The sequence below is a fragment of the Podarcis melisellensis genome (assembly GCF_964234715.1).
Source record: "Podarcis melisellensis genome assembly, chromosome: 3".
NCBI classification, from domain to species: domain Eukaryota; kingdom Metazoa; phylum Chordata; class Lepidosauria; order Squamata; family Lacertidae; genus Podarcis; species Podarcis melisellensis.
The window spans coordinates 112809094-112834775 of NC_138530.1; the positions used below are offsets into that span (position 1 = coordinate 112809094).

The 25682-nt window shown below is 42.0% G+C and overlaps 2 protein-coding genes across 5 annotated transcripts; one reads left to right on the forward strand and one right to left on the reverse strand.

Annotated features, from left to right (window-relative positions):
- Positions 1 to 1193: 1193 nt before the first annotated feature.
- Positions 1194 to 18610, reverse strand: APLF (aprataxin and PNKP like factor). Of its 3 annotated transcripts, none has more exons than XM_081906338.1 (11): positions 18476 to 18610; positions 17446 to 17517; positions 17096 to 17262; positions 15971 to 16130; positions 14920 to 15043; positions 13699 to 13778; positions 11773 to 12173; positions 10313 to 10438; positions 7717 to 7763; positions 6138 to 6179; positions 1194 to 1469 (listed from the first exon to the last, which is right to left on the reverse strand). In XM_081906338.1, exons 3-11 carry the CDS (start codon positions 17206 to 17208, stop codon positions 1258 to 1260), a joined length of 1305 nt encoding a protein of 434 aa, XP_081762464.1. In that variant the 5' UTR covers positions 17209 to 17262; positions 17446 to 17517; positions 18476 to 18610; the 3' UTR covers positions 1194 to 1257. The 3 variants fall into 3 exon arrangements, with proteins under 3 accessions (XP_081762464.1, XP_081762462.1, XP_081762463.1); XM_081906336.1 differs by lacking the exon at positions 18476 to 18610 and adding an exon at positions 18092 to 18256; XM_081906337.1 differs by lacking the exon at positions 18476 to 18610 and adding an exon at positions 18092 to 18258 and having other exon boundaries at positions 1334 to 1469; positions 6112 to 6179.
- On the forward strand, positions 18502 to 23203 carry FBXO48 (F-box protein 48). 2 transcript variants are annotated; one of them, XM_081906656.1, is made up of 3 exons: positions 18502 to 18606; positions 20784 to 21140; positions 22671 to 23203. In XM_081906656.1, the coding sequence occupies exons 2-3, from the start codon at positions 20814 to 20816 to the stop codon at positions 22830 to 22832; spliced, it is 489 nt and encodes a 162-aa protein (XP_081762782.1). In that variant the 5' UTR covers positions 18502 to 18606; positions 20784 to 20813; the 3' UTR covers positions 22833 to 23203. The 2 variants fall into 2 exon arrangements, with proteins under 2 accessions (XP_081762782.1, XP_081762781.1); XM_081906655.1 differs by lacking the exon at positions 18502 to 18606 and having other exon boundaries at positions 20698 to 21140.
- Positions 23204 to 25682: the final 2479 nt, after the last annotated feature.

Below are 25682 nucleotides of genomic sequence, written 5' to 3' on the forward strand. Positions count from 1 at the left end.
GAAAGAGCACTATCTGCAGGATACTATCAAGTGCTCTGTGCAATTGGTTGCCCAAGTTTCTTTGGGGAGAACCTACTGATTACAAAAGAGGCACATTATCCCTAGTTTGGATGAAGTTATTGTGTGAACAAAATGTTGATATTGGGATTGCTCTGCAACGCTCTTTCCTCAACTTGGAAAAAGTCATTAAAATGGAAAGACTGACTCTCTTGCCCTTAACAGCTGTGCAAAACACTCTTCTGGAATCTAAAACATGTACTGCTGCAATGAGGGGTGAAAAGTTGCTGCCACTCGCCTGTTTACCTGGGGGAATTGCTATTTGCCCAGGGCTAGTGGCAATATTGATTTATTTACTTTTCAAAAAGACTTTCATGTTCAATATCTACACAGCATATTTAAATGTAAATCAGTGTTTTTACAGACAAACCTGTGCCTCAGGTTCCATTGCAAAGCCAAGTCACCTGGGATTTATGTTTCAGAGTAAAGAAGCAGAGTGTCGTAGTATTGTACAACCACTTTTAGAAGAACAAAAATACTGGAAGGAGATTAGGGACATAATTGCTTTCATCATAAATTTATAAACATTATTCTGAAATACAGAGAGAAAACAAATGCAGTTTGTAGTATTAGCTGGAATATGAAAGACAGCGATTGTTTACAACCTGGTTACCAGTTTGGCAGCTAATGAACCAAATTCCAACTTGGTTTAGCTGTCCATCTAAAACTGTCATGATCTACCGTATATGATGATTACGTATATGCAACATAATGTTCCCTTTATTTAACATGAAGATGAACTTTAGTAACGTAAATAAAAACTTCCTAGTTTAAGCCTCAAGGCCGTATGTGGCACAGTACATCAGGCATCAAAATCAGTAGTGTTAAGTGTTACAACTCAAGATACATGACTTTCTCTCAGACATTACCAGCTGTGAAGAAACAGCATTTAAGATTTACATAAATTAAGTATACATGAGTGCAAAATTTAAGAGATGATTTCGAGGTAAAGGCTCATCTAAACCACTATTCTTACAATCTATTTGGTCTCAATATCTTGAGATATAAATTGGTATCAATAAATTATTATGACTGTCTTCCAAATTGCCTCTTGTCTTCTTAAATGCAAGGGACAGAATCAAGAGAACATTTATGCAAACTTGATTTAAGGGTTAAAGTGAACCATTTAAACCAAATTGAATTCAGGACGTTTCATGTATTTCAACTGAATTGTGCACTACATTCGCAAAGCATGTACAACTACTTATTGCTTTTAATAATCTTCTGTGCTTCTTTCAGAAGTGTGGCAACATCTTCATTATCCTTGTCTTCAAAATCTGGCTCCCAGTCAGAGTCTTCATCAGTAGGGTCACACTCTTCTTCCTCTTCGTCATCATCTATAAAGCTGTCATTCAAGTTGTATTCATTGGGCTCACCATCATTATCACTATCATCATCCAAAGCACTTCTTCCTGTAGAGTAAAAAAGACAGCACCCTTAAAAGAAGATTAAAAACTAGAATGATAGTGGTTTAAGACCACAATATTATTTAATACTTGAAATGTATCAACTAAATCATATCACTTAACATTTGATCTTCCCAGTACAAGTTACTTTACAGTTAAATTTGCTATACAAGTGTATATAGATGCGACATGTTAGTCAACATGAGCAACAATATGAAAATCTGACCCAAATTTGTAAATCAAGGTCATTATGAGCCAAGCCTAGAATTCCACTCAAGTCTGGGTCCAACTCGTGCTGGGCATGTTGCAGGTCCAGCAATTCTGCTGCTGACCAACACTCTCTACTGCCCTTTGCTAAAATTTATCCTGATGGCATGGTGGTAGGGATTACAGCAGCATCTTTAAATCCTGGGTGCTTGCATGGTGCAGACATCCATTAACGTCAGAGAGCCTTGGAACTGGGAGTTTCCCAGTGATAGCAGAACCTTCTATGCAGTGAGTGACAAAAACTCCTAGCTACATGAACACATGGGCTGGAGCATGCAGATGCCTCTGTTTTTTCTAACACTAACCTCCTTCACTAGAGTGAATTTCAGGAAAGGGCAGGGGACTGATAGGGGACCTTCTGCTAACTCACTATTACCCATTATAGACTGAAAAAGAAAGAAGCGTAGCTGAAAAGTTGTAAGGAAGATATTCAGGAAAGGGGCCTTACAAGAACTATTTCCCATGCTAAACTGGTGGTCCTTTTCAACGCAAGGTAACACGGCTAACCTATTTTCACATGTCTTGAACTACAATTTCATATACTTGAATTGTCAATGTTAACAAACAAATGTCCAGGAATCAGCACATTTCTCACATATAACCTGATACAGCTGTCAAGTGTCCTTTAGAGATCAAATTCTCTTTGTTACTTTAGGAACATAAACTGTATTATGTATTACTTGGTTTGCCATTAAAAGATCATGTTTGACATATTAAAAGTATGGTTTATTCAGACTAGAAGTACAAACTGAATTGACTTTTTAAACTTTATTGTGACAAATGGAGCTGCAAGCTTCTACAAGCTGCTAAATCGTAAGGAATCTGGTATCTCATTTTAGCAGTTTATGAGCAGGCAAACCAATAAAAATGGGAGAAATAATAAATATTATAGTACAAAAGAAATAAAAGTATTATATCCTGTGGATAATATCTTCCCCAGTGCTCCAGTATTAAGCAGACATAAAGCAATCATTTCCAATAAAAAGAACTGAGAAAACGCAACAGGAGAGATCAAGATTCTATGAATACTACTTTAAATTTAAGTAGCCCTATTTTCTCAGCTACTGATTTCTGCTTCCTTGTGGTTGTCATATTTATCATGGATTTCTAAAAATGGAAGGCTTGCTTGGGTTGAAACTTGCTTCTATATCCTTTTACATGTCATAGTTCAAAAGTTTCCAGGCTGGGGAAGGAGGCTTTAGAAAAAATGGTGGAAATCTTTTTGTGTGCATGTGGTTTTTCCCTCTTGGGCCTTCACATTTCTGAGTAAAGATGTACAGTGGTACCTCGGGTTACATACGCTTCAGGTTACATACACTTCAGGTTACAGACTCCACTAATCCAGAAATAGTACCTCGGGTTAAGAACTTTGCTTCAGGATGATAACAGAAATCGTGTTCTGGCGGCGCAGCGGCAGCAGGAGGCCCCATTAGCTAAAGTGGTGCTTCAGGTTAAGAACAGTTTCAGGTTAAGAATGGACCTCCAGAACGAATTAAGTTCTTAACCCGAGGTACCACTGTACTCACTAAGCAACTGGTCTCCTAATAAGGGTCACGCATGGTGGCGGTTTTATTGCCTATGGACCTGGCATTGCACAACGCCAATGACAGAGGTGGGTAATCCCTGCTCACCCTACCCTTGTCCCTTGGGATGGAGCGTAGATTGGAAGGGGTTCGAGCATCACTGCATCTCAAAACCCTTTGCCGATAGTGATATTTAGCCCCACCACCATTCTTCCCTAGCCCTTCAATAGTGGGAATCCCAGACCCCATACTAGCCTCCCCAATAGAGGGGTAAGATCTCCTCAATAACAAGTCATCTCTGGGCCAGGACTCTTGGGTCAGAATGGTATGGGGAAGAGGTGAAAATTTGATAGGGTAATTATCCCTAGAAGATAAACCCAACCAACTGCACCCTGAGCAAAGATGATGTTCAGTTCCTCTGCCAATGAGGCATCAGTCTTAACCATGTTCCTTGTATTGCCCTTGTAGATGGTTAGGTGCTGCAGTCGTTGCCACACTTGTTTCATGATGTTATCAGCTAAATAATTTTCCACCTTAAGCTTATACTGTTGTTTTGCTGCCTTAATGCCTTTTTTGATATTTATTCTCGCCTCTCTGTATATGTCTATATTCCCTGTCTTAAAGACAGAATCCCTGATTTTCAGGAGTCCTCTTACTTCAGCAGTCATCCATGGTTTACAGCTCCCATAGAGTCTAATGCATCTCTGCAATGTTACATTATCGATGCACACTTTAATATAGATTATAGCATCTATGTATCTATGCAGATCTTGATGTTCAAACACGCTCCAATCAGTGCTCTCAAAACAATCCTGGAGTTAACTAAGAGAACCCTCTGGCCAAATTCTAACTGTTTTTATAACTGACTGAATTCTTCTTCTGAGAGGGATGTACTTCGGACATAGAAAAACTGAAGAATGGTCGGATGAGCCTAAATGGGGGAAGGGGATTGCCCTGTACGCCTGTTTCAAACTGGAATACGCGAGATCTAGAATATTCTGTCCTCTAGTGGGAAATTTCACAAACTGTTCAAACTTAGGAAAAACCTAAAACAGCTATAATAATTATGACAGTTGCTTCTCTAGGCAAATAAAATGGCCGACATGTAACTGCCATCAATTCTAGATCTGGGGAGCAATACTTGTAAGCTACTTTGCTGTTAACGCACCAACCATTGTGTATGTAAATACAGACTCCTCCGCCCCTAGCTTTACCAGAATCACTGTTTCTATCAGAGCGATAAATTATTCGATTTATCAGCTCAACTGCCACATCCGGTACTGCTGAATGTAGCCAAGTTTCTGTAATAATTACCATACAGCTCTCACAAAGAAGCTTATTTGCTACCATCAGCAACTGTAGTTCGTCGATTTTGTGGATGAGAGATCTGGTGTTGGTCAGGAAGACGCTTGGCAGTGCTGATCTCGTGGGTCGACCAGCTCTGCAACCATGTTTTTGCTTTCACTTTCTCTTTTGCTTCTTTCGGCACTTCCCCCCACCCATCAACAATCCATAGAGATCCTGGAGGTCTTATTATGCAGTTTGGTATAATGTGGGATCTTTGAAACTCTCTAGTTATCTCTATTTTTCTTGTGAGCCCAATGTTTACCAGTTTTGTGCATGAGTAGGTGAGGTATTGGGAGCTCAGAACGCGCCGCCATCTTGGAACGGAATCCAAGATGGCATTCATCTATTCTAACCTTCAACAAGTTTTAAGTCTTGGGAGAAGTCACAGGAACCAACAAGCGGGTTTGCCAAATCCACCCCATTTTGTCTCCATGCTCCCACTGTGCCTCTCCTTCTCCATCTTGGCAGTAGCTGCCTAGCAGGCAAGGGCTAGCAAGCAAGGACATCGTGTGATTGAAGGACCAGTCATTACTTATGCAGACTTCATTATTTTAATAGGAGTGTCTGTGGAGGGGGATAAACTCTCCTTCTAAAATTAATTGAACTACTGGGCCACCCATATCTACACTAAGAATTCTAAATGGCTATCAAGAAAGGAGTGCCCGAATCAGAAACCATTCGGATTTGTAAGCAAATTTGCTATTGTATACATTTTAACTTTTCTAGATGAGAAAATTTCAGGGAGCACAGGGGGCATGTGGAAGTGGGGAAGCTCCTTTGTGAAAGGGGAAGTCCTTATGCAGGGCTTCTGATGGGACTCATTAGCTGAATCCCACTCCATTATGTCTTTGTATGTGAATTCAGTAGGGACCCACTGTTCCTTTACAAAGCTTTTTTAAGTCAAGCTTGTTGTATTCATCATATAGAATATTTGAATATTAGGATTAGCACTGTGGAGACCCAGCAATATACAAATGAATGATAAAAAGAGCTCCACTCTTCTTTAAATGCAGGAGAGGTCCTATCTAGGGCAGTTCTGGGTTTCAGCAGTGGCTGACTCCACGGAGACCACCAGCAAACACCCTCAAGTTCCATGATTGAAGAAAGGTGGGCTGTAAAAGCAAATCCATAATTTGCTCCTGTATATTTTCTTATTAATATAGTTCAAAGTATCGTATATAAGACGCACCAGACCACAAGACGCACCTAGTTTTTGGAGGAGAAAAACAAGAAAAATATATTCTGAATCTCAGAAGCCAGAACAGCAAGAGAGATTGCTGCACAGTGAAAGCAGCAATCCCTTTTGCTGTTCTGGCTTCTGGGATAGCTGCGCAGCCTGCATTCGCTCCATAAGACACAAACACATTTCCCCTTACTTTTTAGGAGGGAAAAAGTGAGTCTTATAGAGCAAAAAATACGGTAAATCTTATTTCAAAGAGAAACCAACCCTCTACAAGTTGTCTGCTTACAGAAAGTACATGAGAAATTACTCAGAGCTATTTATCTTGCACCATTTGGAAATACACAGTATCCTAACCTTTTTTAATAGCCTTCGGTCTTGTCTGTCTCCTCTCAGGTTCTAAAGAAACAAAAAAAATACCATTACCAAGGCAACAATAGAAATGAACCATTCCATATTTTAATAGTATCTGAGAGCCAAACTACACAGGAGGTTCTTGGAAGTGGGTAATTTTCAATGGGACCACAGTGCATGAGGAGATGCTTAATCCTTCTCTCCTCAGCTGCAATCCCAATGAACACGCCCCCAGCTGCTATTAGCCTTAGTCAAAAAAATCAAACAAACCCCAAACCCATCCTTTGACACCAATAGGGGCTTTCTTCCTTAGCTAATGGCAGTGTGTGTATGTGTGTGTGATCTTCATCCAAGGCCCCATCTGCAACACACATTTAAAGCAGTATCATACCAGTTTAAATAGTCATGGCTTTCCCCCAAGACTTTTGAGAGGTACAGGGGGTGGCAAAGGGAAAGAAGAGGCAAGAAAGTCCTGAGCAGGGAATTTGCATCTTCTGCACATTTAACACACACTATTTCAACCATATGTGGTTAAACGTGGGCTGAAGAGAGGAAGGATGGGAGGTGGGAGGAAGCTGGAAAACCTAAGCAGATCCAGTGTGAAAAGCACCAGGTCTGCTTGGGGCTTCCAGCTTCATCCCACCTCTGATCTCCACCCCGCCCCCACTAGCTGCCATATAAAAGATGGTCTGGCTGGCCACAAGGCAGCTCCAAATGTAATTTTGGCTATATGAGATTTTTGGGTGAACATATACCGTATTTTTCGCCCTATAGGACGCACTTTTTCCCCTCCAAAAATGAAGGGGAAATGTGTGTGCGTCCTATGGGGCGAATGCAGGCTTTCGCTGAAGCCTGGAGAGTGAGAGGGGTTGCCCTATAGGGCTAAAAATATGGTAACCCTTTGAACCAAGTCCCCATGTATGATGCCTGTACTGTGAGCATGGACACTGCTCCATTCACAGAATTGAATTATTACTTATGCAAGGTGCTTGCAATAGCTCTATGGGATTTTTTCTTTTTTTCTTTGAACAATAGGCATGTACCACGTTTGCCATGCCGTTGGCTGTCTTTGAAAGCAGACTTTCAAAAGCAGTTTGCCTAAAAGCCTGGGGGAAGAAGGTCCAAGACTGCTATCTGAGCACATTTACTGAGGAGCAAGTAACCTCCTCTGATGGACTTATTTCAATGTAAATGTGTATAGGATCACACTGTAAGACTTCAACCCTACATACACATAAGGGGGTACATCCCACCAAACACGGTAGGACTTACTTCTGAGTGAACATGCAAAGGACTGCGCTGCAAACCCATTTAGACTCTGAGAAATAGTTACGTTACTGCATATAGGTATGGACAGTTCTTGTATCTCAGCTGCAATACATCTGCATTATATTTGTCCCATTTGAGCATTTGATTTTGTTGGCTAGTTTAATTTTTAGCTTGAAAATCTTAACAACGAAAAGCATCCCTTTTTATGAGCATGCTGAGCACCAACTAGGCCCACTGATCGGTCCTCCTCACTCAGTTGTATTAACAGATGTAGATTCTACATTTCCTATATAATGAAACCAAAGCACTTTACCTGGTGGTACAGTGTGTTTGTATTCCAGCTTGTGCTGTGGATTTTTCCTGCAAAGAAAAGGCAGGGTGGGGGCAAAGAGATGAAACCTGAACTTCCCATTGTAGAGTCTTCATAACTTTAATAATATTTTCTAACCACTGAAAGCTACAACCATAATGCTCCAGGGGGTTGTGTTTAAGAGGGAGGAGGAATCAGTCATTTTGTGTACTGTAACTTCAAAGTGTTTAACTGATCCTTTCAGGGAGAGAAAGAAAAAAGGCAGGCAAAATAAATGCTTTTCATCTTTGTTAAAAAGGGAGGACAAGTACAATGTTGCTTAATCAAACTGGAAGTTTGTTTTTTCACCTCCAGATAAGTAAGATTTCAGTCTGAGCCCTTAGTTTAAGTTTTTATTCTTGGACAATCTAAATGTATTGAAGAATGATGTACATATCTATCAAAAATGGAAAGATTAAGAGGGTAAACAGTACAAAGTATTGAGTATTTAGAAAACAGGAAAATTAAATTACTTTTAAGAGGCCTTGAATGTAAACCAATCAACTATGTGGTTTTACTGTATGTGTTTTTTTAAATCAATGTATTGTGTAATTTGCACTTGCAAAACAAAATTATATCTACTGGTTGCAGAAGACAATTCAGACTACAGTGGTACCTCAGGTTACATACGCTTCAGGTTACATACTCCGCTAACCCAAAAGTACTGCTTCAGGTTAAGAACTTTGCTTCAGGATGAGAACAGAAATTGTGCTCCGGCGGCGCAGCAGCAACAGGAGGCCCCATTAGCTAAAGTGGTGCTTCAGGTTAAGAACAGCTTCAGGTTAAGTACGGACCTCCGGAACGAATTAAGTACTTAAATCGAGGTACCACTGTACTTTTTTTTCCTCCCCCCCCCAAGCCTCCCTCTCCTCTGCAGCCCTGAAAATCTTCTCCAGAGGCTTGGGAAGGGCTTCTGAACTGTGTGGAATTTATTGTACAGGGCTGTGGTGTGCTTGTGTGTGGAGGGGGTGGGGGAAATCTTCTGAACTGGGGCAGAGGAACCTTGTGCAAGTGGTAGCGGGAAGGGAAGAGAAAGATATAGGTTGCAAGTCATGCAACTACCAGATACAACCCATAATCTCCCCCCACCCTAATCTCCCCTCGCCCTAGAGTTGCCTTTTTAGAGTTACATGTGGTTCTTCGAAAGTGGTGTACCAAGTCTCATTTTCTGGGTACATCTTTCTGGTGCTGCCAAGTCGAACTTTTCTGAGAACCTACACTCATCTTCTGTTGGGTCTAGTCAACTCAGGAAATGGTGCCCCAGTTGTGGAAAGTGATTACTGTACTTCTATCCAGTGCTATTTTTCTAATAAATGAGGTGCCAGAACTCACAATGAACTCCTTCCTTGTTCTCTTATAATGGCAATGGCACCACCTGTCAGGTGCCAGAACTGAGTTCCAGCAAGTTCACGTTGGAAAAAAGCCTATCACTTTGTATAAGGCACTTTGTAAAAGGGATGTGGGTGGCACTGTGGTCTAAACCACGAAGCCTCTTGGGCTTGCCAATCAGTAGGTCAGCGGTTCAAATCTGTGTGATGGGGTGATCTCCTGTTGCTCTGTCCCAGCTCCTGCCAACCTAGCACATCGAAAGCACACCAGTGCAAGCAGATAAATAGGTACCACTGTGGCGGGAAGGTAAATGGCATTTCCATGTGCTCTGGCACTCATCACAGTGTTCCATTATGCCAAAAGCGGTTTAGTCATGTTGGCTACATGACCCAGAAAACTGTCAGTGGAAAAACACTGGCTCCCTCACCTTTGACTGGACTTAACCGTCCAGGAGTCCTTTACCTATAAGGCTCTGGACTTCAATTTGCTACCCCTGTATTTTTAGTAGTTGTGCAGGAGAGAGAAATTCAACAAGCTTCTCACCCATACAAAACCAGCTGCGCCTGCTAATTTTTTCTTTTCTATACAGCTGTTACAGCCCTTTCATTCTCTGAATTTGATTGAGCTGGGAGTAGGGGAGTAATGGACACACACGATAACATTTTTAAAGTGGCTCCCATGTTATAAGTTGGAGCTGACAATGGGACATTCTGCTCTGAAGAGTCCTCCAACAGTTACCCAAACCAGAAAGGAAATCTGGAGTATTTCATTGGAGAGGACATTCCACAGTTTCAATGCCATTATCAAAAAGACCTCTATTGTATTCACCCATCTGATCTCATGTGAAACAGAGAGGATACCCTGTTTGAAGCAAGCCAAAACTGTCCAGTGCAGACATGACACTTAACCTTGGTTTGTTGCTCAAACTTGGTCAAGAAACAGTCTCCAACATTGCAAAACCATCCAGAACTGTTATCTATGGTTTGCCATGGTTTCACAGCCCTTAACAACAGTTTAGACAAAGCTGTAATTTAAAATTTTATCTGCAAAGGTCATATATTCACCAGGTGTTTTTAAGCTTATCATTATAAGGCACATTAAACACATCAAATGTCAGGATAGGTTTGAAATATTTAATTATCACAATTTAAAATAAAATTCCAGAGATATAAGTACATGCCCTCTCTTAAAATATTAAAAGCAATAATTTGTAGTAGGCAAAATTTCTAACCTGTAGCAAGCAGTTCCATAAGGGCATTCAGGTCTGTTATCATCGTCAGCTTGAGTTACAGATTCCGTATCATGATAATCACTATCCCCGGGGTGACTGAACTGCTGAAAATGTATAGGATTTTTCCTGGGAAATTAAAAAGACACCATAAGCTATACTGAAAATATGTAATTCATATAAACAGAGCTAGAAAAATGCCATGCCATGCAACAAACTAAATCAAGCATATATCTTCTAAATGCAGCCCCCTGGTTATGGTGATCTACAGGACAGAACACTAATATCCTGTTCTTTCTTCCCCTGAAAAGTATAGCTATTTCAGTAATTCTTCAGCATACCATTCCTTTTTGCTTCCGATCCACTTTTATCACAGGAGTGCATCCAGATTGGATTTCCTTTCATTATTACTTACAGAATGTTGAGGAATAACAGATAATACACCCATTGTTACAAATACCTCAGATATGTCTCTGTCTACTCAAAGAGGACTTTCCCCAGCATTATCCAACAGTATATAAAATGTTCAGAACATTTGCAGTCCCCGGTGCATGTTACATGATAGCCATTACGAGTTAAGCAAACAGTACATCCTGGCAGATGGTTGATAAGCTCTGTTCCAATATTCATTTTACTTGCAATGCAAGAACAATTTTTCCAGATTTGCGGATCTGCCCACTAAACTTAATAGACCTTATCCAAGTGCAGAAGTTTAGCACCAAAATGTTTGTTAAACTTTATCTTCCACACCAAAACTTCAGTACAATTTTTTAAAGGCTGTTCATAGTACAAGCTACAATGCTATTATTGCCTTGTAGAATTCTGTTTCTATTTCCTGGAGGAAATTGTTTTTTATTTACCTAAACTGCATATTGCTTAACAGAGCATCACACTCTTTATCTATCTATCTCAATAAAATCCCCTAGATTCACTTCTCATCTGCCACTCATCTGCTCACTAGCTTAATTAAAGCAGGCTTTTAACTTAAGAGCTGGCAGTATAAGATCTCCATTGCCCACAGACTACATTACTATATAAAAGGTAAAAGGACCCCTGACCATTAGGTCCAGTCGTGACCAACTCTGGGGTTGTGGTGCTCATCTCGCTTTATTGGCCGAGGGAGCTGGCGTTTGTCCGCAGACAGCTTCCGGGTCATGTGGCCAGCATGACTAAGCCGCTTCTGGCGAACCAGAGCAGCACACGGAAACGCCGTTTACCTTCCCGTCAGAGCGGTACCTATTTATCTACTTGCACTTTGACATGCTTTCGAACTGCTAGGTTGGCAGGAGCAGGGACCGAGCAACGAGAGCTCACCCCGTCGTGGGGATTCGAACCGCCGACCTTCTGATCGGCAAGTCCTAGGCTCTGTGGTTTAACCCAAAGCGCCACCCGTGGCCCACATTACTATATAGCAGGAGGTTATCTGAATCAGTTCACTTAGAAGATTTACAATTTGATTTTACCTGTAGCAGCTTCTCCCATAGAGGCAAGCTGTCCTCTGGTGTCCAGTTTTGTTAGTGTTTTGGGGTACATCTTGACTTCCAGTTACATTAGAATTGCCTGTCTCGGTAGATGGATTGAGAGGAAGCTCTTGACTCTCACCCTGGTGAACTGGAGTTTGTGACATGTCCTGATGAAATTGCTCAGGATTACATTTAACATTCTCCAAATTGTTTTCATTTTTATGAGTTGTATCTGTTTCAGCAGGCTGGCAAGCGAGTCCATCTGTGTTGAGCTGTAACTCTTCATTATGAAGTTGACGATTACATTGACCTGTAGGACTTACAGCTCTTTGGGGTAACATTTTGCTTTCATTCTTTTCCATTTTTCTCACAATAGGTTCAGCAGATAGATGTTTTATATCCTGTGGAAATAAGTGTGAAATTATTCATGAAACAGATTTCAGTCCACAACACTGCAGAAGAATAGTGCCTAGTGAAGTTGGATTAATCCATCAACGTACATGGCATTTTATAGAGCAAAAGCTTAACAAGTCCCTGCCCCCACTGAGCTTATAATATAAATAAACTATTAGGAAAACAATAGAAGGCAGGAGGAAGAGTCAAGGTTATGAATGGGAGCCTATAGGTATATGTTTTTAACCTTGGTCACAATTATGGCTACAATCCTATGCACGCTAACTTGAAATGAAGCCACAGGCCTGAAAGAAGGGATTTGATGAAGGATTTGAATGGAGATATGGAGAGCAGGGGGCACTACCTCCATATTTGGAGAAAGCAACATTTACAGCATTAAGAATCTGAATTGGGAAAGATGAAGTTGGCTTGAAACATTACTGAAAGAGACCATGAATGCCTCTGTGCTTGATAGAGTAGAAGGGCAAAGAGTTCCAAAGCTATCCTTAGCAACTTAGCTTTCCACCTGTGTCTTCAAAGACAGCCTCCACTGTATGCTTTAACACACCTGACTGAAAAATGTCCAATTAGTATTGCAGGAAGAGTTTCAAGAATAATTTCCACTACTGTGCCAAGAAAATACTGGGATTTGAAGTTACCAACATTAAACATATGTATATCTTCAAAGCAGATGTTGAAGGATTGGACATGAGCATCTCTCTTGCGACTAGCTTTCGTTAGTATGAACTGAAAACATCCAATTCTTCTAATAGAATCTCTCTTGGCTAATACACAGAAGTATAAAAGCTAATGTGGCTTTGCCAGCCAATTTTAGTTCTGCAGTTCCCAAATCCCACACAAAAATTTGTGATAGTTCTATCCACTAACTCAAGCTATAACTTCGGTTGCCCTCTGGTAGAAATTCAAAGCAAATTTATTTGGAAATAAGACCAATTAAAATCTATGTGATATACGTACTTCCAAGGAAGTGTAATTAAAATCAAGCTGTTTGGGTTCTACTCCAACTTCAAGAATCAAAGCCACAAAATATATTTGCCACCTACATTTGTCTGTGTATCATGAAGTCATTTGAGCTGGAAGGAATTCTCTCTTTCCTTGCAATTGGCTTTCCAGGAGGCTACTCTATACCCATAATTCAGTGCACTTGCACTTGACTTGCACACCCAATGATAACCATTTGGAATTGGCTGATCTCATTTGTCTGACTCTAGCAACAGAATGGAAAACTATGAGTTAACTGCAAAGGGACACGGAGAAAGATAGTCTTCAGTGTAACAGAATTCATGTCATTCTTTTGTTAAGCTTTCATGACTGAGCTTCCAAGTATGGAACAAATTTAGTACTCTAAAACAACACCAGATAAGACACGGTGCACATATTATGGGAGAGGGGAGCCTCTCTTCTATTGACTGCTAGTCCTGATACACAAAAAGGGTTTGCATAGGGTATAGAAACACAATACAAACAGTAGTTTTAAATATCTGCAACAAAGAGCAGATCTGTTTACAACACCTGTGTAGCAAGGGCAGCATCTTCATTTTCAGTCCTTTTTCGCTTTTTCCCTGGACTTTGTTTTATTTCTCTACTATTTCCTATGAAAAATTGCAAATGGCATTAGTTATCAGAAATGGTGGTATTCAAACTCTGAAGAACTGCACATGTTGTAATATTTTACAATGCAATAATACAATACAATTAAAAAAAACACAACAATGCATCATAGTTCTGCTATTTAAAATCAATTATATTAGAATCACAGAATTGTAAAGCTGGAAGGAACCACGAGGGTCATCTAGCTCAACCCTCTGAAACCCTCAGAAATCCTTTGCCCAATATGCGGCTTGGACCCATGACCATGAGATTAAGAGTCTCATGCTCTACCAACTGAGCTATCCAAGTTTGTATAATGCTGATTTGTAAGGATCTTCACAAAACTGAGTACAGTGGTGCCTCGCAAGACGAAATTAATTCGTTCCGCAAGTTCTTTCGTCTTGCGAGTTTTTCGTCTTGCGAAGCACGGTTTCCCATAGGAATGCATTGAAAATCAATCAATGCGTTCCTATGGAAACCGCCTTCAGACCAGGTCCGGGGACAGTCTGTCCCCCGACCTCTTCTGAAGGCTGGGGGGGGGGGCGGACAAGGGCTTTTCTTCCCACCCTCAGCATTTTAAAAAAAAACCCGGGACAGCAGAGGACTTCTCCGCTGTCCCGAGGTTTTTTAAAATGCTGGCGGGCGGCAGCGCTGTCCCATACACACACAAAATGAAGAATGGATATGGACCATAACAATACTTTTAGGTGCTATTATATTAAAGAATTGGTTTCTTTGTACTTTTTATCAGAAAAGCTTCATTAAGTATATAAGGATGGCTAGAATATTTTCAGTAAGCATATCTCCTCAAATGTATTGTCCTTCAAGTGAAGCAACCTAGCTGACAATGGGTCTGCTATCTTCAACTGGGGATACAACCAATCAGTTTGGTCAGGAGCATCCAATTCTCCCTTTATCAAGGCTTTCAGAATCAATAATGTGGAGGGGGGGCACCATAAACTCTTGCAGGGTTTCATGGTCTAGAGAATAAGAAGTGGAAACAGCACAGTATTATCAATCTGATAACATGTGCAGACTTTGTATAGTTGTGTTAACCACATTTTTAAGAAGACAGAATGCAATGAAGACAAGAGTAAAGTCTCCCAGAATAACTGTTGCATAGTAAGTGAATTGCACACTCACCTCTTCCTGAACCTGAGGCTGATGAACTTTGGACTATTATGTCTGCTTGCAGCATCCATGCCGGAAGCACTCTTTTCCTTTGAGGAAGTCTTACTTCTTCATTTTCAAAAATGCTAGCAGAAAACTGAAAAACATGACATTAATTTGTGAAATAAATGAGTGGAATTCAGTGCTAGTCCTACACAAGAGTCCTACTCAGGACACTGACATTAACTGACAGATTATGTTAGGTCCATTAATTTCAATAGGACTTGGATACACATAATATATATTGGATTCAATTACCATCATTAGGATTTCCATAACTGGATTTGTGCAACTATGTCAGTAACTTGTGTTATTCCTTGTAAAGCAATGTTTCATCTACTCAAGGCTGAAAGGCAAGAGGCTACAGTGCTAAGAGACAGGCTCTTCCCTCCCACCAAGGAACTGGTGACATCCATTCTTACTTCATTCTCCCCAGCTAAACACTGGAAAGCAAGAAGAGACAAAGAGAATACCACCCACAATATCTTGAAAGTGGAAAGACCTGTTATTTGATGCATGTATTCTGCCACACATACTGCCACAGAGCCCACATTGCAAGACAGAAACCTTGTTAAAATGAAAATTGGTGATTCACCAAACACATGTCCTTGTTTAGCGTAGCAGGCACTGGCATAATATCTAAAGAAGGCACAAAGGAACTAAGGAAATGTATCCTAGATCATTTTGGGTACATTTTGTATTACATTTCCTTCACAAGGAAAATAGTTCCATGCTGACCAGATGCAACATTAAGTCTCCTTTGTGGAGTGGCACAGCTGGTTTTAGTCAGTCTGCCTCATGCAACTTGGAAAAGAAGTCTAACACATAAGACAGAGCTGCTAGATTTAATTTGAGAAAGGAACAAGCAACATTATTCAGAAACAGAACCTTTGAAATGGTCTATTCCATGCCATCGTGCTCAATATGTATCCATACCAGTCATCCCATAAAGTTCCATCAACTTGTCCATAACAAAAACACAATCTATTCACGTCTGCTATGCACCCTAATGTTTATAAGGTACCTTCTTTGGGATTTCAGCTGCTTCTTCTACTTCCAAAAGTTGGCTCTTGTTGGAGGATGTTGTTTGCTGGGATGAAGGCTGTCTGCGAGGCATCTTGGTTTGCTGAAGTGATGAGGTAGCTCGATTTGGTATGTCTTCTACACAGAGGTTCCCATTTTTCCTATTGCATGACACAAAGGCTCTTCGTAAAATAATCATGGTGTATCACTAATCAGTTATGTCACACCTTGCCTGCAGAGCTGGCAGACTCTTACCCTTTCTCTGACACCCTCCCTTGTGGAGCGTTTTCTCAGCCTCTCCTTGAGAGTCCTTCAGGATGCTACTGCTTCCGCCCTGGTCTCTGAGCCCCCCCCCCCCCGCACCCCAAAAGAGATGCCTCCTCGCACTGTCCCATAGGGGCCTGGGACTTATCTGTCCATTCCCAACACCAAGGGCTGGTGGATTGGCTGGCTTGCTTACTCTGAGGCCACCTCAGCTCCTGGCAATCAGCACCCTCTGACCAGCCCCAGAGGCACCATCCGCCAGCTGAGCTTGTAGCCAGGGCTGCTGCAACAAACAGCTGTGCAAGCCTCAGGAAGCAGAGATGCAAGAAGACATCAGAGGAGGGAGGAAAGCAAAGAGGGACAGAGGCCAGGGTTGCCCATGGCACCCCTGACATCATTCAAGGCACCCCAGGATGCCATGGCACACGGGTTGAAAGCCCCTACACTGTTCTGTAAGCAGAAAGAAGAGTCAGCAATGCTACTTCTTTCCATTTAACACTTGATTAAAAAAAGCAATTTTCTCTCTCTTGGATACTACAGGGAAAAAATTCTACTGTCACTGCGATGTTGCACTTTTGCACTTAATTTTCTGGCATAGCAACTCTTATTATGTTTTCTCTTCTCGGGAAAATATTCTTTTTTCTATCTTCTAACATCATAGGAGGATTAGACATTTAAGATAATATATACTAGTATGACTGTACCATAATCTTCAAACAACATTGTGCACATTAATAACCTTTTACACCATCTTAATTTTTCCATGAAATAGTTGGCACCGCTTAGTAGTGCTAAACAACCAACAAGATAAATAATATATTTTGTTAATGGCTATTACCTTGACTCAAACAGATAGCATTACCTTAGCAGACTTTCCCCTTCTGAAGAAATGAAGAGAATCCTGAAGATATATTTGTCTACTAGCAGGGAAAATCTGTCACCTGGACTCAGCTGATGCCATCTATCAGTATCCATTGGCAATAGTTGACCATTTTCAGTTGACTGAGAAAAACAGGGGTTTACATGGACCTGCCAATTAAGAAGAGACTCTTACTACAGATGATATAGCCTAATTACAGAGTCAGGCCTAATTGCCTTATTTTGGAATAGACTACCATTTTTATCCCAATCTCTGTTTGGAGCATTAAAGACATGTAAAATCAGAACCTCCAAGACTGATTTTTATTTTACTGAGAAATAGGAAACAGTTACCGGTTTGATGCTAAGCTGGTCACCAACTACCTTCAGAATAGCGTGTTTCCTGGATACTCTTTTATCTGTAATCTGTAAAGACACAAAACCGACAGATGTCAACAGTGGGGGCATAAAATCCACCAATAAATATATCTAAAAATAATAAAGCTACTATATAGTTTTTACTGTGATGACAAAATTTGTTAGCTTCACTTTTTAGTATAAAAATATTGTTCACTTTGTTGACAAGTTAAATGCTAAAACTTTCATCAAAGCCAAGAAAAGAAAAATAGAAATCTGAGTTTTATCAAAATAAGAAGCTACCTTCTATTTATACCTGTGAGTTTCAACTGAATGCAGACAGAGGAAGGAGAGGTGCTTGTTTTTTGTTTTTTTAAAAAACCCTTCTAAAACCTTCCTCTATTTAGATAACTCATTCTAGGGAAAATTGGTTATTCCAGACAATGGTGTTTAGAATACTTTGTATAGTTGCAATATTAAAGTTACTTATTAAGCTCTTATAGAGATGCTTGGGGCATCAATACTGTATAAATTAGGATATGTGTTGGTTATAGGAATATATTAAGGGTGGGGTGGGTTTTTTTTTTTAACTATAAAGGACATCTACAAGGAAAAGTTCACTCTCCAAAGTTACAGCACTTACTCCCAGCAGGGCACCTCTTCCTATCACTGTCTCCCCAGGCGGCAGCACCACGGGGCAACCCCCGTCCGCCGGCGCCAACTCAAACCCTGGCATGAAGGTCCAGCAGGGCTTCTCACAGGGAGGGGGACGCAAAACACGGGCGGACCGCCTCGCCACTTCCGCTCCGCTCCCGCCTCTCCCCTGAAACTGAGGTAAAAAGTTCCGGCCTGCGATGATGATGATAATAATAATAATAATAATAATAATAATAATAATAATAATAATAATAATAATAATAATAATAATAATAATAATAATAATAATAATAATAATAATAATAATAATAATAGAAGAAGAAGAAGAAAGTCCCCAGTTCTTTATCAAACTACATCCCCCACAATGCACTTCGGCGAGGGCAGCTTCTCCTCAGAGCCTCTGCGATTACGTCAACTGAGCGGTTGGGGGAACGAATGGCGTTCGAATGGAGAAACCGTTTGGGCCGTTAACGGCCGCTGCGCGCGGACGAACGCAGGTGAGTGGCAGGCGCTTGGGCGAGTCGCGAGGCGGCCCCGCGTTGCTGAGTGGTGACGGCGGTGCCGCGAGCGCTCGAGACATCCAATCCCGAGGGGAGGGGGCGCAACTGGAAGCCGGTTTAGCGATTGGGGGCGTGGCGGGAGAGTATCCCGAGGCTCCCATTGGCCACAGCTGGCCGTGTAAACAAACATTGCCTGCGCTTGGCCGAGTCAATTCGCCTCAATTCTCTCAAAACTTACCAGGAAAAACACATACAAAATATTTTCCTCAAAACACTTGCATTCTCGATAAACTGACCCGAAGTAACTAGCACCTTCTGGTGCTCACTGTCCATACAAATTTAATTAATTACTTAATAATAAGAATAAGGCCAAGCTGCGCAAATACAGAAATTCAGAGAAGTTGCATAGCCACCAATTGCACGTGGCCACTTTTTAAATTAAAGTCAAATAAATACGTTTTTAACTCGGGTGATTGGGGGGAGGGAGAGAAACAAATAAATACATTTTAAACTCGGAGGGGAGACCAAACCAGAAAAATCTAATGGCTCTTTGTGTTAGATGCAACTCACAGCTACATTCATATGTTTTTACAGTAGTTATTTCCCCTTCCTCAAATCCACTTTTAACAGGCTTGTCCACACTCAGCTTGTCCAGTGGCTAGAAAGCACAGGTTGAAGATGTTTTCCTCTTGCCCGGGGCTTTCTAGTCACGGGTCCAAGCAGTTTTCCGTTTGCCCCGCTGCTTTCCTTGGGGAAACCCACTCTTTTCTGCCTGATTGGCACAAACATCAGTCTGTGAAAAACCTGACCAGTGTTTGCTCCAGTTCCACACTAAAGAGCATATTTAAAAGCGGCGGGACAAGCAGAAGCGTGGATGATCCCAAATGGATTAATACATATTATGAAAACCTGGGAGGAAATAGTGTCAAGAGAGGAAGTCCCAAAACATAGAATCATACAATTGTAAAGTTGGAAGCAGTGGCGTAGCGTGGGGGGTGCAGGGGGGCCCGGCCGCACCGGGTGCAACATCTGGGGGTTAGGGAAATCCACGGGTTAGTGGGTGCAAATCCACGGGTTAGGGGGCTCAAATCCATGGGTTAGGGGGCGCAAATTACTTGCCTTACCCTGGGTGCTGATAACCCACGCTACGCCACTGGTTGGAAGGGATCCTGAGGGTCATTTTGTCCAACCCCCTGCAAAGCAGGATTCTCAACTAAAGCATCCATGACAGATAGCCATCCAACCTCTGCTTAAAAACCTCCAGGGAAGGAGAGTCCAAGACCTTTCCAGGGTCAAACAGCTGAAAGAAAGTTCTTCCAGGTGTTTAGTCAAAATCTCTCTTCCTGTAACTGGAAGCCATTGGTTTAGGTCCTTCCCTCTGGAGAAATGAGCTTGCTCCATCTTCCATGTTACAGCCCTTAAGATATTTGAAGACAGTTACCAAATCTCTCAGTCTCCTTTTTCAGCAGGCTAAAGAGCAATGCTGTTTTGCAGCCCAAGCAAGGACTGCTGTGCATTTTTGCATTTATCAAGGCAGCCTTGCCACTTGTCCAGGCCCCCCATGCAGTCTCATACCATTTTAAAGCTCCCCCCGTGCCAATATCCTGAGAACTGTAATTTGTCAGTGTGCTGAGAGCTTTTAGGAAATCCCTATTCCCCTTACAGAGCTACACTTCCCACGGAACTCTTGGAAATGTAGTTCTGTGTAGGGAATAGGAATATCCTAACAACATAACAGGCTACGGTCCCTGGGATTCTTTGGGGTAATCATGAGTGTTTAATGTGGTATGATACAGCTTCAGATGTGTAGTGCAGATGGGGCCCAACATACCGTATTTTCCGCTCTATAAGATGCACCAGACCACAAGACGCACCTAGTTTTTGGAGGAGGAAAACAAGAAAAAAAATATTCTGAATCTCAGAAGCCAGAACAAGAGGGATCACTGCGCAGTGAAATCAGCAATCCCTCTTGCTGTTCTGGCTTCTGGGATAGCTGCGCAGCCTGCATTCGCTCCATAAGACGCACAAACATTTCCCCTTACTTTTTAGGAGGGGAAAAGTGAGTCTTATAGAGCAAAAAATACGGTAATCAGTTAAGTGTTTCTAAGCAGAATTGATGTTACAAATTCCACATCAGTTAACACAACATTCATTGATAATTCTACTTTTTCCATAAAGGGTGTTTGGTATTTTAACAATATCTGAATTATGAAGAAAGGCTCTAAGCAGAAAACTTCCAGAAGAAACAAGCAGACTGTTGCCAGTACTACCTGTAAGAAATTGTCCATTCAACCCTCTGAGCAGAAGATAAAAACATGCCAAAGAGATTTTGTGCAGCTGTTCCCGCTAGAAGTCAGCTTAAAAGTTTTTAGTGAACTTGACATTCAGAGTTTATGCAATGCTGCAGTGACATGCAAAAGCTGGAATCAGACCATTGAGAACTGTGATGATTTATGGAAACATCATTGCTTGACTGTAAGGGCTGTCTGTCAGCGAGAGATTGACGGTGACAGAGGAAACGGTTATTCATGGAAGGTAAACATTTGACTGTTGAAACTGTGGTGGTGAATGAAGATCTTGCATTCGGATTTTCAGTCCAAGCACAATAGCACCCAAGTTGTTAGGTTCAATTGCCATTTGGTAGGGCCGTTCATCTCAAGTACCATTCCCATTTAACAAGGTGGTTTGACACACCAGGGACGTGGGTGGTGCTGTGGGTTAAACCACAGAGCCTAGGACTTGCCGATCAAAAGGTCGGCGGTTTGAATCCCCGTTACTCGGTCCCTGCTCCTGCCAACCTAGCAGTTCGAAAGCATGCCAAAAAGTGCAAGTAGATAAATAGGTACCGCTCCGGCGGGAAGGTAAATGGCATTTCCGTGCGCTGCTCTGGTTCACCAGAAGCAGCTTAGTCAGGCTGGCCACATGACCCGGAAGCTGTACGCCAGCTCCCTCGGCCAATAAAGCGAGATGAGCACTGCAACCCCAGAGTCGGCCACAACTGGACCTGATGGTCAGGGTTCCCTTTAACTTTACCTTGATACAGCAACATAATAGTACAAAAAAACATAGCTTAGCTCCCCCCCTTTTAATCAATAAAAACAATATGTAAAAGAGAACAATGCATTCTCAAGGCTTCTGAAAATAATCATCTTTGATTATTTCTGAAAATAATCATCTCCTAACCATACATTGGATATAATAGCCCTTTGGCTAGCACAGTTGCAGCGCATGTCTGGTGCCACAGTAATTACTGAATTGCTTTGCTTGTTAGGCTCTTAATCTTACATTGCACTGCTATAAAACAAGGATATCCAACGTGGTACACACATCAATATATTTTGGTTTACAACTTTCACCAGCCCCCACAACATGGCTAATGGTCAGATATGATAGGAGTTCAAAGGCTTGCAAAATCTAGACAATACCACATTGCCTAGCCTTAAGGTAAACATTTCCATAGTCCACTAGTGGGCAGTAGTAAACCTATATCTTGAGAGTTCATTTTAACTTGCAAATACAGTGGTACCTTGGGTTACATATGCTTCAGGTTACACACTCCGCTAACCCAGAAATAGTGCTTCAGGTTAAGAACTTTGCTTCAAAATAAGATCAGAAATCGGGCTCCAGAGGCGCAGCGGCAGCAGGAGGCCCCATTAGCTAAAGTGGTGCTTCAGGTTAAGAACAGTTTCAGGTTAAGAACGGACCTCCAGAACGAATTAAGTTCTTAACCTGAGGTACCACTGTACATTTTTCTGGTGTAAGTCATTCTCAGTTTTAGGGTGTTTCCATATATAATGCTTGAATAGATCAGCAGAGCAAATGTTAAACCTATAATGGCTAGAATGTAGTCTCATTTATTTCTTTTACCTTCTCTTGTGCATTAGCAGTATTTTAGCATCATACAACCTGCATGAAAAAAAGTTCCAATGTGTCACATTTAGCAACAGGAATAAGCAGTCCTTAGTTCTATTTATGAAATGATTTGCTAACAGTGGTTACTTGTGCCCTTAAGAGGAGGGCCAATTTAATTCATTGCTTATGCCTTTCTCATATTCCCACCCTCAGGTCACGCTCCTGAGAAACTACTGGAAAAGCAAGGTGAAGTATGAATGGCTGAGTGGGAAATATAGCAATATTCATTCCCGCGTTGCCTTGCCAGAAAAGAGCATGTATCCCATGGATGTGGACACTTGGGGAGAAATCCTGGAAGCTGAACTGGAAAGATGAGATGCCCAAAGAAGGATGTTACACAGAAGGAACTAGAAACGAACTCATCTGCAGGAAAGAGTGTTCTATATACAATTGTGGCAGCTCTATACATTGCAGTTGTTTTGTTTTGCATTTTCAGAGCTGCTGTTATTTAATTGCTTATTTTAAAGTTTGAAACACAGTGTGTGTGTATTTTTCTTCTTGGACTACTCTCTCAAAATGTACTTTGCAAATTATGTCAAAACATGTTTGAAAGCCGGAATGTTATTATATTCTGCCTTAACCTGTTGCAGGAATTAGCTGGAAGGGAAGCTTAGGATGACATAGTAATGAAAAGAAAAGGAACATGCAGGCTGCATGAATAAAGTCTTCAGAAGGATTTTGATATACATCTGGAATAAGAGAAAGAACATTTGTAATTCATTGTCTGTTTCCATGCAGTTTTCTGGTTCACATTATTATCCGGTATGCTGGGCCAGAGGAAAAGGTAACAGAGCAATTCTATACAGTGGTGCCTCGCAAGACGAAAAGAATCCATTCCGCGAGTCTCTTCGTCTTGTGGTTTTTTCGTCTTGCGAAGCAAGCCCATTAGCGGATTAGCGCTATTAGCGGCTTAGCGGATCAGCTGATAAGCGGCTTAGCGGATCAGCTGATAAGCGGCTTAGCGGATCAGCTGATAAGCGGCTTAGAGGATCAGCTGATAAGCGGCTTAGCGGATCAGCTGATAAGCGGCTTAGCGGATCAGCTGATAAGCGGTTTAGCGGATCAGCTGATAAGCGGCTTAGCGGATCAGCTGATAAGCGGCTTAGCGGATCAGCTGATGAGCGGCTTAGAGGATCAGCTGATAAGCGGCTTAGCGGATCAGCTGATAAGCGGCTTAGCGGATTAGCTGATAAGCGGCTTAGCGGATCAGCTGATAAGCGGTTTAGCGGATCAGCTGATAAGCGGATCAGCTGATAAGCGGCTTAGCGGATCAGCTGATAAGCGCCTTAGCGGCTTGGGAAAAAGGGGGGGGGAACCCCGCAGGAACTCGCAAGACATTTTCGTCTTGCGAAGCAAGCCCATAGGAAATTCGTTTTGCGAAGCACCTCCAAAACGGAAAACCCGCTAGACGAAAGGGTTTTCCGTCTTGCGAGGCATTCGTCTTGCGGGGCACCACTGTACCTGAGAGCTGGTAGTTAACGGTTTGTGGGATTTGATGGAAGCCCTGCCATACTGCATGAACTTGAGCTACACTTCTAGCACAAAAGATACACCAGCAGAATATCCAAGATAGGCCAGTGGAACTGCTAGCATGGCTAAAATGGTGTGGAGAGGTGGGTGTGATGGATGGCACAGCAGAAGTGCACACTTATGCTGTATCTTAAACCATGACAGACCATGATCACATCCCACCTATGGTGCATCTTTGCAGCAGCTAAGAACATAAGATCCAAACAAGACCATGCTGGACCAGGCCAGTCTAGTCCAGCATCCTGTTTTCACCAATCAGATACTTATTTTGGGCTAAGCAGATGCTCATGGGAAACCAAGGAGAAGAACATGAGCACAAGAGCACCTCTCATGGTTTTCAGCAGCTGGTATTCAGAAGCATTGCTGCCTCCAGATATATTACAAAGAATTTTCATCTCGTTGACTTCAGTGTGGGGCAGTGAGAGGGGGAGAAGGATTTTTAAAAGGGGCCTGGTATCAGCAACCCCTGTGTCCATGGGTTGTCATCCCAGTGCTAAGGTTCCCTCAGCACAAGGATTTTCCTTGCACAACAGAACCCTCTCTCCCTCTCCTTCCCTATGCGCTTCCTAAATCTGTTCTGGGATTTCCCCCAACCTTTCAGAGCAGATTTGGAGACAGAGGACAGTGCATGTAGAGGAAGAGAAGGGGGAATTCCCATTGCGCTAGTGGAAATATTTTTTTTGTGGCGGCTTCCACTAGCACAACCACAGTGGTACCTCGGGTTAAGTACTTAATTCGTTGCGGAGGTCCGTTCTTAACCTGAAACTGTTCTTAACCTGAAGCACCACTTTAGCTAATGGGGCCTCCCACTGCCGCTGCACAATTTCTGTTCTCATCCTGAAGCAAAGTTCTTAACCTGAGGTAATATTTCTGGGTTAGCAGAGTCTGTAACCTGAAGCGTATTGAACCTGAAGTGTATGTAACCCGAGGTACCACTATACCACCAGTATATGTACCCCACATACCAGTAGACCCAAACCGTACATTTAAAGCGTATCCATTTAAAGCACCCGACTTCTCCCAAAGACGCCTGGGAATGGTAGTTTGTTAAGGTTGCTGGGAATTTGTAGTTCTGTGTTTAAATGTGTGTGTCGGGGGGGAGGTGTCCTTTATCTCTCTGCCCTCAATGTGTAAACCCTTGGAGCTCACAAGCGAGCTCTGGTTGTAGACAAAAGGGAGAAAAGAGAATGTAGAAAGCTGCCTTATACCAAAGCAGGCCACTGGTCTATCAAGCTCAGTATTGTCTTCAATGATTGGCAGAAGTGCTCCAAATGCACAGGGAACAGACACTTTCCAAAAATATGTGGAAGATTAATAATAACTCTGCCCAGTAACCTGAGAGCAATACCCATGTAACTCTATGGAACATTTCTGAGTAGACGTGCATTGTATTGTATTGTACCTTTTTTGTTTCTAAATGTTTTCATATATTTTCATGGTAAAGGTAAAAGGACCCCTGACCAGTAGGTCCAGTCGTGACCGACTCTGGGGTTGCGGCGCTCATCTCGCTTTACTGGCCGAGGGAGCCGGCGTACAGCTTCCGGGTCATGTGGCCAGCATGACTAAGCCACTTCTGACGAACCAGAGCAGCGCACAGAAACGCCGTTTACCTTCCCGCCGGAGTGGTACCTATTT